Here is a 14,009-nt window from a genome sequence, read left to right as displayed (position 1 = left end):
CTTCACAGAATTGGAGAGAGTTAGGGCACTGCTCTGGATTAGGCTTTGGCTTAAGGGAATGTTGTAGCTTGTTTGATCTGCTATCCAGACCGTTCAAACTTTCTTCATATCAGCAATAAGGCTGTTTTGCTTTCCTTTTGTTGTTGTTTTTGTTTCTGTTTTATTTTGTCTTGCTTTCTTACATTCGTATGTTCACTAGAGTAGCACTTTCAATTTCCTTCAAGGACTTTTTGCATTCACAACTTGGCTAACAGCATAAGAGGCTTTTCTCAGCTTTCTACATGCCTTCCTCGCTAAGCTTAATCATTTCTAGCTTTTGATTTAAAGTTAGAGATGTGTGATTCTTCCATTCACTTGAACACATAGAGGCCATTGTAGGGTTATTCACTGGCCTAATTTCAATATTGTTATGTCTCAGGAAATTAGTGAGGCCCAAGGAGAGGGCGAGAGATGGGAACAGCCAGTCCATGGAGCGGTCAGAACACATAAAATATTTATTGATTAAGTTCGCTGTCTTATGTGGGAATGATCTGTGATGTCCCAAAACAAGTTATAATAGTAGCATCAAAGATCACTGATCACCATAACAGACATAATAATGAAAACCGTTGAAATGTGAGAACTACCAAAATGTGACAGAGACACGACGTGAGCACATGCTGTTGGAAAAATGGTGCCCATAGAGGACCACAGGGTTGCCACAAACTGTCAATTTGTAAAAACCGCAGTAACCGCAGAGCACAGTAAAGTGAAGCACAATAAAATGAGATATGCCTGTACTTCTCTCCCTCCAATCTTTATACTATTACTGTGATATATTTGACTTCTACATGTTACAAACCTCACACTACATTTGTTAGTACTTTTCTTCAGTTATCTCTTAAAGAGATTTAAATAATAAGAAAAATAATCTTACGTACTTATCTAGCATTACCATTTCTGTTGCTCTTCAATTTCTTTGTTTAGAGCCATATTTCTGGCTGGGCATGGTGGCTCATGCCTGTAATCCAGCACTTTGGAAGGCCAAGATGGGCAGATCACTTGAGGTCAGGAGTTTGAGACCAGACTGGTGTGGTCAGGTTGTTTCAGCCAACATGGTGAAATCCCATCTCTACTAAAAATATTAAAAAAAAAAAAAAAAAAAAAAATTAGCCGAGTGTGGTGGTGCGTGTCTATAATGCCACCTACTTGGGAGTCTGAGGCAGGAGAATCACTTAAACGCAGGAGGTGGAGGTTACAGTGAGCCGAGGTCACACCACTGCACTCCAGCCTGGGCGACAGAGCAAAACTCTGTCTCAAAAAAATATAAAAACATATTTCCATCTCGTGTCATTCTCCCTTCTGCCAGGAAGACTTCTTTTAACATTGCTTGTGGTGCGAGTCTGCTGGTGATAAATTCTTTCAGGTTCCGTATACCTGGAAATTCTTTTACAATAATATGCTAAGACATTTGTAGGGCTTACTAAGTTTATTCCTGTTTCCTTTTTTTTGGAGACAGAATCTCGCTTTGTCGCCCATGCCAGAGTGCAGTGGCACGATCTTGGCTCTCCACCTCCCAGGTTCAAGTGATTCTCCTGCCTCAGCCTCCTGAGTAGCTGGGATTACAGGTGTGTGCCACCACGCCTAGCTACATTTTTTGTATTTTTGGTAGAGATAGGGTTTCACCATGTTGGCCAGGCTGGTCTCGAACTCCTGACCTCAAGTGATCTGCCTGTCTCAGCCTCCCAAAGTGCTGGGATTACAGGCATGAGCCACCATGCCTGGACAGTTTATTCCTGTTTTTTAGGGATCGTCCTTTATTGTCTGATGTTCACACAATGTTTTGAAAACCATTGTTTCATATATTTTGTCTTTTTTGTTGTTTCAGGCAGGAGGGTAAATATGGCCTATGGCCCTCATTGTCTCATCTTGGAAGTGAAGCACTAGCCAAGAATTAGAGAAAGGAATTAAAGTGGTTGGGGCAAGACTTTTTCAGAATTGGCAAGTAATGGGCATGTGTCAAGGCAGAAAAGGGAGAGGAGTATGTTTTTATCCAGAAGCTGGGATTTCTTAGATAACATGAAAGTACCTCTGTATCAAGCAGTCTATATAAACAGTTAATAGCAAGTTAATGCCTTTTGAAGCTTCTGGGTGGGACATATTAAATCTGAAATGGGCCAAGTATGTTGGCTCATGCCTGTAATCCTAGCAATTTGGGAGGCTGAGTTGGGAGGATCTCTTGAGCCCAAGAGTTTGAGACTAGCCTGGGCAACATAGTGAGGCCTTGTCTCTATTAAAAATAAAAAATTAGGCCGGGCGCGGTGGCTCACGCCTGTAATCCCAGCACTTTGGGAGGCCGAGGCGGGTGGATCACGAGGTCACTAGATCGAGACCAGCCTGAACAACATGGTGAAACCCTGTCTCTACTAAAAATAGAAAAATTAGCTGGGCGTGGTGGCACGCGCCTGTAATCCCAGCTACTCGGGAGGCTGAGGCAGGAGAATTGCTTGAACCTGGGAAGCGGAAGTTGCAGTTAGCCAAGATCGTGCCACTGCACTCCAGCCTGGTGACGGAGTGAGACTCTGTCTCAAAAAAAATAAATAAATAAATAAATTAGGCGGGGTGGCTCATGCCTGTAGTCCCAGCTACTCAGGAGGCTGAGGCAGGAGGGTTGCTTGAGCCTGGGAGGTCAAGGCTGCGGTGAGCTATGATTGCACCACTGCACTCCAGCCTGGGCAACAGAGCAAAACTCTGTCTCCAAAAAAAAAAAAAAAAAAAAAACATGAAGCAGTGCTGATAATCTCTGTGGACTTTCCTTTAAATCTCAGTGCAGTCCTCATTGTTCAGTGGTTTTGAGTCTGCTAGCCTGGCCTTGAATGTTGTGTCAAAAACAGTGGTTTATTGGAGTTGAGGAACAGGAACAGATAAGAAATGGCTTCTAGAAAGAATAGCCAGAGGGAAGCCCTGGTTGGAGTTGAAGAAAAAGGTTTTGGAAAAGTTGCAGAGCACCTTCCCCTGAAGTCTCTCAGTTGGGATGCTCTTTAATTCTCATATTGGAAAGGCTGTCCTATTCACTTAACAGTTCAGTAATGGGAGAGAATTTTATTCCACAAACGAGGTCACCTGGTTGAGGATATGGTGATCAGAAACTTTTTTATACTGTATAAAAACTCAAACAGTTTTCATCTGGCAGCTTTGTTGCAGACAACATCCCATGTCTTTGCCTGCACAAGGTGTGAGGGAGTAAAGAAAGTGGGGGTAGGGTCTGCTTTGGCTGCCATAGTAGCACAATACCATAGACTTGGGGGCTCAAGCAACAGAAGTTTATCTTCTCACAGTGGAGACTGGAAAGCCCCAGAACAAGGTTCCAGCAAGGTGTGGCTTCTGGTGAGAAGTCTCTTCCTGGCTTGCAGGTGGCCACCTTCTCAGTGTGTTCCCACATGTCCTGTCCTTGGTGCATGTGGTGGGGGGAGAGAGATCTCTCTCTCTTTTCTTATAAGGCCACCAGTTCTATCTGATTAGGACTTCACCTCACCCTTATGACCTCATTTCATATTAATTACCTTCCAAAAGCCCTATCTCCAAATAAGCCACATGGGGGTTTGGGCTTCACCATCTAAATTTGGGGAGGTGACACAAAGGTGCAGTCTGCAGCAGAGGGAATGAGATGCAGCAGCTGCATAGGTGCCTGACAGCTGTGACACAGTTCTTTTGTCAGCCTCTCAGTTCTGGGTACATTATGGCCATACCCTCCAGAGGCCTTAGCCCTGGTGAAATGCCTTCTGCCACACACCTTCAAACCAACAGCTTTCAAAATTAGATTTGGATTCCAATATTTTGTTGAAATGATTAGAATCAGTCTGAATGTACTGTCCTGGGGTGCTGTGGAGGTTCTGTGGGGAAAGGAACGGGGCTCCTGATGGACTTCGTGTTGCTTGTCTCCAGGTTCTTCTTTGCGGTCCAGTTGGTCCAAAGCTACATGAGCTTCTTGATGACAATGTCTTTGTTCCATCAGAGTCATTGCAGGAAGTGGATGAGTTCCACCTCATTTTAGAGTATCAAGCAGGTAAGGAAACGAGTAAGTAATGGTGGCAAGACCAGTCAAGGGACTGTGTATTGTCAGATTGGGGTGTGACCATGCCAGAAATTTATCTTTGTAAATTAGCAGGATCCTGTTTTTGCCATACTGAAAGTTTCCTGACCTATTGGTTCTACTGAGCTGATACTGGCCATTGTCTCAAGGGAGACTGACAGAGTATTACAACATGGAAGAAAATTCCAGGTCTACAAGCAGAATTGCTCTGAACCCAAGATAAATCAGGCCATAGGAAAGCAAGCATCTCAAATAAAAGTGAAAATGTGTTAAACACACATATATAAAGTTTTCCTTTATGACTAAGACGAGAAAGGCAGGTAGCATCCATTCAACTCTGTGCTGGATTCTGCCCTAGGCCTTTCTGACTGACTCTTCCAAGCTGCTTGGGGTTGATTCCATCCAAGCTTCTGGCAAGTTTCTCTGGAGCATTTTATTTTTCCTTGGGTGTGTGAGTGGAAGTGTTTTGTATTTTACATCACTATATTGTTTCCCATCAGATGTTCTAATGTTAATAAATCCACATCCACTGCATCCCATCCCCTTTTCCCAGCAGATTTTATATGTTACATAGATTAGGCATCTGGTTTCTGAGAGAATCTTAAATACTTGGACATACTTTGATCCTGTGTATTTCCTGCTGTAATTTTCCCTCTGCTCAGAACTCAGACTCTTGAGTTTCTGATTCATCACATTGTTAATACACATTAAAGACTCAAGCATCTAAATAGACTAATTGGTACCTTAAAGCAGCACTTAATACTCTTCAGTGAACTAACTACTTCCAAGTCAATTAAGAGAATCTTCTCTACTAGAGTAATTAACTTTAACATAAGATATGAACTATGTTGTTTCTTGAGAATTATGCCTTTCTCCAGGTAGAAAAAAGTGTTGTAACATGTTCTGGTTCTCTTTCGGGTGCTTACTAGAATCAGTTGGGAATTAAAGAAGAATAGGGTCTGAAAATTAGGGACACAGCGTTGACATAGGCAATTCATACTTAATGCTACACAAGTTTTTGAGTTTCTCAGCTTTAGTTTTCCCAAATGGGAAGTAAGAATGATAGTTTTTACTGCCTGATCATTGTGGTAAGGATTAAGAGATTGGTTGGTGTGCGGAAACATTGTGAGCAGCTTGGATGAGAAGATGACCTGGCCGCGCGCAGTGGCTCACGCCTGTGATCCCAGCACTTTGTGAGGCCGAAGCAGGTGGATCACGAGATCAGGAGTTCACGACCAGCCTGGCCAAGATGGTGAAACCCTGTTTCTACTAAAAATACAAAAATTAGCCAGGTGTGGTGGTGAGCGCCTGTAATCCCAGCTATTCGGTAGGCTGAGGCAGAGAATTGCTTGACCCTGGGAGGTGGAGGTTGCAGTGGACTGGGATTGCACCACTGCACTCCAGCCTGGGTGACAGAGCGAGACTCCATCTCAAAATAAATAAATAAATAAATAAATAAAAGAATGACCTGACTGTGGACTGGAAGGGTCTGGAATTGCTAAAAACGAGCCTCTGAGGTATTGCTGCCATGAGTTCCAGATTCATGTCACTTTTTTTGGCACCCACAGCAGGAACTGGGGACCTTTGTGATTCCTGGTTTGTCATTTTTCCTGGTGACTACAGAGTGGAGAGTCTTATGTCTTCAGCAAGACTTTGATGTTGTATTGGACAGCTGTGCCTTGTATGTAGTTAAGGAAGACAGCACAGTTTACCTCACAAAGAGAGTGTCTCCATCCCTGGGTTTATAAGCTTCACACTTCAGTTTTTCTTTCCTATGCCTTTTCTGCATACAAAGCAGTGGACTTCCATTAAACTTTGTGAGGTGACATTTTCCTAGGTCCAAGGAGGGAGCCTAGTCTGGTGGCAGCAGCCCTGGGCTCAGCTCTCTCAACAGAAATCCATTCCCAGCTTCTCTCTGACCTCAATAGGGAAATTCCAAGGGATTTGTCTGCTTTTTTTTCCACATTCTCTCTTACCAGATCTCCCCAGAGAAGCCCATTGTCAGGCTTGGGCTGGGAATCCAGTGAGTCACTACGCAGAGGTTTTGCTGACTTACTGGCTGAGGGCAGGATGATACATTGAGAAGAGATTGCTTGCAGAAATGAATACAACACTTTGTGAGGAAAGAGGGGCGCTAACTACCATTACAGGCAGAATTAGATCCATTTGCGTCTGCCCCCTGCCCTGGCCTCTCCAACAGGGCCATGAATATGCTGGAGGTGTTTGTGTCTAGCCTGGAGGAGTTTCAGTCAGACCTGCTGGTCCTCTCTGGATTGCACATGATGGAGGGACAAAGCAAGGAGCTCCAGAGGAAGAGACTCTTGGAGGTAATGGCACTGTTACAGAATTTCACAGATCTCAGCTGGTGGTTTTCTTCAGGTTCCAGCCTCTCTTGGCATCTGCTGTCTTGTTTCCTGTGGAAACAGCAAGCAGCTCTGCACGGTTCTTCTCATCCTTGCCTTGCAGAAGCCTGTTTATTTTTGCCTCTGTCACTTCCTGAAGAAATCAGTGTATTTTGAATACAGTGTGGCTTCTTTCTCCTAGGTTCAGTTAGGTCGTGTTTCCTAGCAGTGTCACTATTCAAGGGTTGAGTCCATGTCTTGCTCGCTGGAGAATATCAATGTAATGTATTTTTCCCATCGTACAGAGTCTTTGTTGATTTGCAAAATGTTGGATTTGGGGTTCATACCCATATTTTTTGTTGTCATGGGCATTTAGGTCATCAGTCTGTTCTCTTATTTGCTTGTTCTTTTGTTAATTCATTCCCATGGCTATATGCCAGACACAGCATGATGCAGAAGGAATATGATAGAGGATGACACAGGCCCTGCCCTCAGCTCACAGTCTACTGCTGGAGATAGACACTTGGAAAAAGTAATTGCGGGCCGGGCATGGTGGCTCACGCCTGTAATCCCAGCACTTTGGGAGGCCTAGGCAGGCGGATCACCTGAGGTCAGAAGTTTAAGACCAGCCTGGCCAACATGGTGAAACTCCGCCTCTACTGAAAATTCTACAAAAATTAGCCAAGCATGGTGGCAGGTACCTGTAATCCCAGCTACTCGGGAGGCTGAGGCAGGAGAATCGCTTGAACCTGGGAGGCAGAGGTTGCAGTGAGCCGAGATCGCGCCATTGCGCTCCAACCTGGGCAACAGAGCAAAACTCCATCTCAAAAAAAAAAAAAAAAAAAAAAAAGGAAAAAAGAAAAAGGAATTGCAAAATCATGTGCCTCAGTCCTATATTAGGGTACAGTGGTGGCACCGGAAAGGAGGTAATCAAGTCTGCTTAGGGGTGTTAGAGTTAGGAAAGGCTTCACATTTAGGGAGGAACTAGCACTTGAACTTGGGTCTTTAAACAGTCATTCCTCTAAAGCAACTCACTTAGAAGCAACTGGAGCAGCCAGATAGTCTGACCCTTTGGATCAGGTGCCCAGAAACCACTGATGGGCAGCAGGGAAGAGGAGATGCAGTGAGCTTGGCTGTTGGGAAGAAATTCAGCCTGCTTAAGTTCCAACTGAATGAAAGATGCTCAGGGCAATGCTGTGAGGAAGAATGTGCTTTAAACAATGACAGCCTGTACTGTCTGCAGGGCGTGCGTGCTGCGCACTGTGTGCTGGTATTTGGAAGTCATGCTGCCGTTCTGTACTGTCTCTCCTGTGTTTGAGAGCTCAAGTAGGGCTCTCCTGGGAGTCAGGGGGAGCTAATTACCTTGAAAAAGGCATATAGCACCCATACTATGTTTCTGTTTCTTGGCTGGGTTTGGGTTTAGGTTTTTGGTTTGTTTCTTGCAGTGCCATGCTGACCTTAGACCATTGTTGCTGGGGTCTCCTCAGCCAGAAACCAGCCTGCTTGGAGCCAAGGCTCCCATGAGGTGCCTGAAAGTGCCCCCACAGCTAGGAGACCTAAAGCCTCTTCCTTTTCTTCCCATTGTGTTGACTGGGTTTTTCCAGGGGAGGAGTGGGGCCAGTTAAAAGCTCCCCATGCCAACCGATTCATCTTCTCTCACGACCTCTCCAACGGGGCCATGAATATGCTGGAGGTGTTTGTGTCTAGCCTGGAGGAGTTTCAGCCAGACCTGGTGGTCCTCTCTGGATTGCACATGATGGAGGGACAAAGCAAGGAGCTCCAGAGGAAGAGACTCTTGGAGGTAATGGCACTGTTACAGAATTTCACAGATCTCAGCTGGTGGTTTTCTTCAGGTTCCAGCCTCTCTTGGCATCTGCTGCCTTGTCTTAGGTCCTGGCCTCCCAGGGACATATCTTGGCAGCTGGCTGTGGAGCTTGCCTCCTGCTGCAGTGAGGCACCTCACTGTATCCCTTCAGACGTGGGCAGCAGCTTGAGTAGGACAGGTCAGAACATCTTCTTGCCTGAGCCTCTGCATCCTGTGCTAAACCGACCATGGCTGCAAGCTGCAGGGTTTGTAGTTTGTGTCCTTTGTGTTATTTGTATCATCTCACGTCACATCAGCTATGCTGCGACTCCTACAGATTCGTACAGCAGTCGAAGTGAACTGCCATCTCTGATTCTGTATCCCTGATGGCTATGCACAGCCTAGTCTTCCCTGGTGGGAAGAGTGTCCCTTGTCCACAGAGGCGGTGGGGGACCCACATTGCTTGTAGCTCCCGTGAGCATGCAAAGAAGGCCATTACCAGGAGGAACCGCCTCTCAGGATCTGATCTTTTCTTCCCTCTTTCTTGACTTCCTTCTATTTCTAATGGCAGTGCTTATCTTCTTCTCTTTGCAGGTTGTAACCTCCATTTCTGACATCCCCGCTGGTATTCCAGTTCACCTAGAGCTGGCCAGTATGACTAACAGGGAGCTCATGAGCAGCATTGTCCATCAGGTAACCTCATGGGACCATTGTTTGGCCCTGATCCTCATAGAGCCTTGCAGAGAAGCTTTTTTGTGCAGTGGGACCATCTGTTTGGGCTCAGGGACTGGCTCACTGACATGTAGGTTTGTGTCACTCAGACCCAAGTCCATGGAGATCCAAATAAGGATCCAGGACTGTTCTGAAACAACAGTATCTCCTACTAGGTTAAAGTTATGGCAGTGTAACTAACAGATTGTCGATCATATTTCCCCTCTGGAATGGAAAAGTTGAAAGTGAGTGGAAAAAACTGAAAGCCCAGCTCAGCTGCTTTCAGTTGAACTTCAAGAAGCTCAAAGCAAAGAAACTTTGAGGGAACCTCCCTCCTTCCTCAGGCATCTGGGTGTTCAGTGCCTGCCTCTGGGCAGCAGCATTGTTAGTATAAATCTGAGCAGGTGAAGCTTCAGAACACAAGCTCTGGAGACCTGGGTTGGCATGCCAGCCTTGCACTCACAGGCTTCATGAACTCAGGCAAGTTACCTCACCTGGCAATCTAGTGTTACCTAATTTTAATTGGTAATATATTCATTTGGTTAAAAAATACCCAAAAACTATGAAAAGATATACAATGAAGTCTCCCTACTTCCTCCCCTTCCCTACTTGTACCCTTCATCAGTTTATTTCCAGAGTTCTTTTGTACAAGTATAAGAAAATATGGAAATATATCCTGATTTTGTTTTCCATCCCCTTTTACCCAAAAAGATAACATAGCCTACTGAATACTCTGTTCTTCACTTTGCTCTTTTTTTCACTAAATATATCTTGGAGATCTTCCTGCATCGCTAACATGGAGAGTATCCTCTGTCTTTTCACAGCCACATGGTTAAAATGAATGTGTAGATGTACCTCCGTTTACTTAACCTGAACCTTCTTGATGGACATATTGGTTATTTACTGCCCTTTGCTGTTACACACAGTGCTGCAGTGAACAACTTTATACATGATTTTATTTTACCTGTGAGCAAGTCCATATTTAGGAGAAAGTCTCAGAAGTAGAACAGCTGGACTGGAGCATAAAAAAGCATTTGTAATTTTGAGATTGCCAGATTGCCCTCCATAAGAATTATATGAGTTTACTTCCCACTGGCAATAATTACAAATGCTTGTTCCCTCATATCCTTGCTACCAGAATGTTAAAATTTGCATTTATATCAGTCTGACAGATGAAAAAATGGTATTTCAGTATACAGTCATCCCTCGTCATCAGCGGTGTGTGGGGTGGTGGGGGCGGTTCCAGAACCCTTCCCAGATACCAGAATCTGCAGATGTTTTAAGTCCTGCAGTTGGCCCTGTGGAATCTGTGGATTAGACAAGTTGGCCGTCCCTATCTGCAGGTTCCACATCCTTGAATACTCTGTTTTCCATCTGAAGTTGGTTGAACCCACGGATATGGAGGGCTGACTGTCGTTCGTTTTTTTCTGGTTTTTTTTTTTTTGATAGACTTCATTTTTTTAATGGTACTATTAGGTGCATAGCAAAATAGAGCAGAATCCAAGAGCGTTCCCATATACTTCCAGTCCCCTCACACACACAGCCTCCCCAACTACCAGCAGCCTGCACCAAAGTGGTACATTTGTTATAGCTAGTGAGCCTACACAGGCACATCATCAGCACCCAAAGTCCATAGTTTATACTTGGGTTCGCTCTTGGTGTTTTTCAGTATAGCTTTTGTTCGGGTTTTTCTTCTCACCTTTAAAAAAATGAGCCATTTCTATTTCATTTTCTCTGTAACTGTCTACTTAACCCTTCTGAGGCTTAGTCTGTACAATGGAGGCAGTCCCTCCTTCCCTCAGAAGATTACAGTAAAAATTGGATGAAATAAAGCCTTTAGCTCAGTGCCTGACACAGAAGAACATGCAGTGAAGGAAAGCTGCTATTGCTCCAACAAAGATATAGGCCATTCAATTTTTAAAACCATTTTATACATGCACACATATATACAAGGACTCCTCTCTTCTGCAAAAATTGTTACCTTCAGTGTGGTTCTCTGGTTCTAAGGAGGGAAGTGCTAAGTAAGAAAGACGGGGAGGTGGATATAGTGGTTCCCCATCAGACAGAAAACAGGGGCTCCTGTTTGGTAATCTTTTTCTTACAGTGTTATTGCTAAATTCAGACAGTCTTCCTAACCCACACCTGCTTTTAAAAAGCTTAGCTCTAACATGAAACTGTATGCTTTTTGCTTCTTGGTGTTTTGTACAAAAAAATCATAACCCTGACAGTATGTTGCTTGAGGCCTCCATTTTACTGGTCTAATACTGCTGACATTCAGGAGCTGAGAGCCATGCCCCATCAGTGGTAAGAGTATCTCCTATGTGTGCAGTGGCAAAAGCTAGGGACCATGGAAGGAAACACAAAATATAGCCACCTCTGCCTTTTGTCTTACAGTGGCATATCACAAAAGACTGGGTCTGAAACAATGTTACTGCAGCTTTCCAATTTCTCCCAAATGATGATGAAGGTGAAGATAGGGGTGTGATAGCTAGAACAGTGACTTCAGGGCCAGGGAGTCCTGTGTCAAGGAAGAAAGCTGTCTGCTTATGTTCCCTGTCATTTAGTCACTGGCTGTGTCATAAGACATCTTAGGAGCCAGGTTATCTCCATCAGAAAGATACCTGTTGTTGTTTTTGTTAGCAGGTCTTTCCCGCGGTGACTTCCCTTGGGCTGAATGAACAGGAGCTGTTATTTCTCACCCAGTCGGCCTCTGGACCTCACTCTTCTCTCTCTTCCTGGAACGGTGTTCCTGATGTGGGCATGGTCAGTGACATCCTCTTCTGGATCTTGAAAGAACACGGGAGGAGTAAAAGCAGAGTCTCGGATCTCACCAGGATCCATTTCCACACACTGGTCTACCACATCCTGGCAACTGTGGATGGACACTGGGCCAACCAGCTGGCAGCCGTGGCTGCAGGAGCTCGTGTGGCTGGGACACAGGCCTGCGCCACAGAAACCATAGACACCAGCCGAGTGTCTCTGAGGGCACCCCAAGAGTTCATGACTTCCCATTCGGAGGCAGGCTCCAGGATTGTATTAAACCCAAACAAGCCAGTAGTAGAATGGCACAGAGAGGGAATATCCTTCCACTTCACACCAGTATTGGTATGTAAAGACCCCATTCGAACTGTAGGCCTTGGAGATGCCATTTCAGCCGAAGGACTCTTCTATTCGGAAGTACACCCTCACTATTAGGAAGATTGTTAGGGGTAATTTTTCTGAGGAAGGAGAACTAGCCAGCTTAAGAATTACAGGAAGAAAGTGGTTTGGAAGACAGCCAAAGAAATAAAAGCAGATTAAACTGTATCAGATACATTCCAGCCTGTTGGCAACTCCATAAAAACATTTCAGATTTTAATCAGAATTTAGCTAATGAGACTGGATTTTTGTTTTTTATGTTGTGTGTCACAGAGCTAAAAACTCAGTTCCTAAATCCCCAGTTTATGCAGCACCATCAAGTATTTTAAGCCAAACTTCAAACTTCTTCACCCCTGAGAGCATGTCAGCTGGAGAAAAGCACTTCTTCCTTGCCCACTTGAGAAGTGCACGCCCACTCACCCAACATCCTGGTCTCTAGGAAACCTCATGTGAGGTTCCTCTATCTCTCAGCTCAGTGCCCATGGGCAAGGATCATGATTTCCATTCAGTGTTACAATGACAATATTTAATGAGCATAACCTTCTCAGTCTCCTGCCCTCAAATTTAGGACAGAGCCGCTAAGGACAAAACAATCCCTCCTGTGCTTTATGATGGCAGCAGGGGCTGGGGAGCCTCTGAGGGACTCTTTCATTCTGCAGTTGTCTGGAAGCCTGGGTGGCGTCATGAGCTGAAGGATCGTGCTTTCCTGTCCTGGCTCTGTAGGTTATAGGCTGGCTGGTGAAAGGTTCACGTGGCCCAGGCTGAACTTCATTGCCTAGCTTTGGATGTGCTTTCTGCCGTAAAGACTGATTTTTGTTCGTTCTGAGCCTTCAAGGAATTTGCTTTTTAAAACTGGAATATGCTCCTGTGTGTATAACAGATCACGGATGTTTTATGTTTTCATTGATCATTAAAGAGTTTGACATCAGAGCTCCAGGATCATCAGTAAATCTGTCATGTTATATATTTATTTTTTTATAAATCAAGACTTCTGTGTGCTCTTAAATATATTAAAAACAATTTACACTTCAGGAATTCTGTCTGTAATTGGTTTTTGTCTCCATCACCACTCTGGAACCAGATAAGATAAAAATCATTCTGATCTTCATTTGTGATGTGCATGTTACTTTGCTCTTGAGGTGCTTGCAGTCCCTCATGCTGAGCCTGAGCTATAGGCCTGTCCTGTGGGGTTGAAAGTGACAGAAAGTACTAGTATGAAGTAGCCCACTTAAAGCTGAATTGGAGCATAGCAGTTTGAGAGCATGGTGAGCCTTTTCAGCTTGTTCAGAGGGCAGTATGAACATGGCAGCTGGTGGTGGGCCTGCCTAGTTCAGGGGTCTTCATTTCCCCTGGGCCTACAGCAGCTTCTGGAATCTTAAAGCTACCTCAAGCTCTTCACTTGTGACCTCCCTTTCCCTGCTTTGGATAAGAAAGCTTGATTACTCTTTCAAAGTAAATTTAAGCCTAGAATGCAGCTTGTAAGTCAAAGCTGCATTCTAGGCTTAAATTAAGGAAATCTCTGGCTGCTACCTCTTCCTTCTGTTTCCCAGATAAGTTAAAAATAACTACCAACCTTCTAGCCTATTTTTATTAGAAAGGCTCACATGAAATTTTTATTTTCTCAAGAATTGAAACATTTATATTCTAAACCTAAGAAGACTTTATTAGGAGTCCTGAAGTGTTCACATGATCTTTTCTAATGTCTAAGTTGACTAAGCCCCTGGTCCTGAGTGTATATTCTGAACTGATTCTCCATTTTTTGGTTGGTGATGCCAATAAAGACTAGTTCAGGGAGTATAGACTACACATACCCTAGAGCAGTGTTTTTCAAATAATGGATCTTGAACTAATAGCCACTAAATCCATTTGGTGGTTATCACAAAAAGTATAAAAACATCATACATTATAAGGGTAAGTATAAGTATTGTTTTGTAAAATGTCA

General features: G+C 44.2%; 1 protein-coding gene across 4 annotated transcripts in view; it reads left to right on the top strand.

Annotated features, from left to right (window-relative positions):
• The window catches only part of ADPGK (ADP dependent glucokinase), a 32,485-nt gene extending 19,383 nt beyond the window's left edge, over positions 1 to 13,102 (top strand). For 3 of the 4 annotated variants that reach the window (XM_054451555.2, XM_054451558.2, XM_054451557.2), the window contains 4 exons: positions 3,925 to 4,045; positions 8,019 to 8,215; positions 8,813 to 8,911; positions 11,570 to 13,102. In XM_054451555.2, the coding sequence (XP_054307530.1) occupies positions 3,925 to 4,045; positions 8,019 to 8,215; positions 8,813 to 8,911; positions 11,570 to 12,124 (972 nt within the window). In that variant the 3' untranslated portion in view covers positions 12,125 to 13,102. The remainder of the gene's footprint in view (positions 1 to 3,924; positions 4,046 to 8,018; positions 8,216 to 8,812; positions 8,912 to 11,569) is intronic. The other variant, XM_054451556.2, reaches the window with a different exon arrangement.
• Positions 13,103 to 14,009: the final 907 nt, after the last annotated feature.

The sequence above is a fragment of the Pongo pygmaeus genome, chromosome 16, assembly GCF_028885625.2.
Source record: "Pongo pygmaeus isolate AG05252 chromosome 16, NHGRI_mPonPyg2-v2.0_pri, whole genome shotgun sequence".
Classification (NCBI taxonomy): domain Eukaryota; kingdom Metazoa; phylum Chordata; class Mammalia; order Primates; family Hominidae; genus Pongo; species Pongo pygmaeus.
The sequence above is the reverse complement of the archived record's forward strand: the minus strand, read 5'-3'. Positions and strand labels throughout refer to the sequence as shown.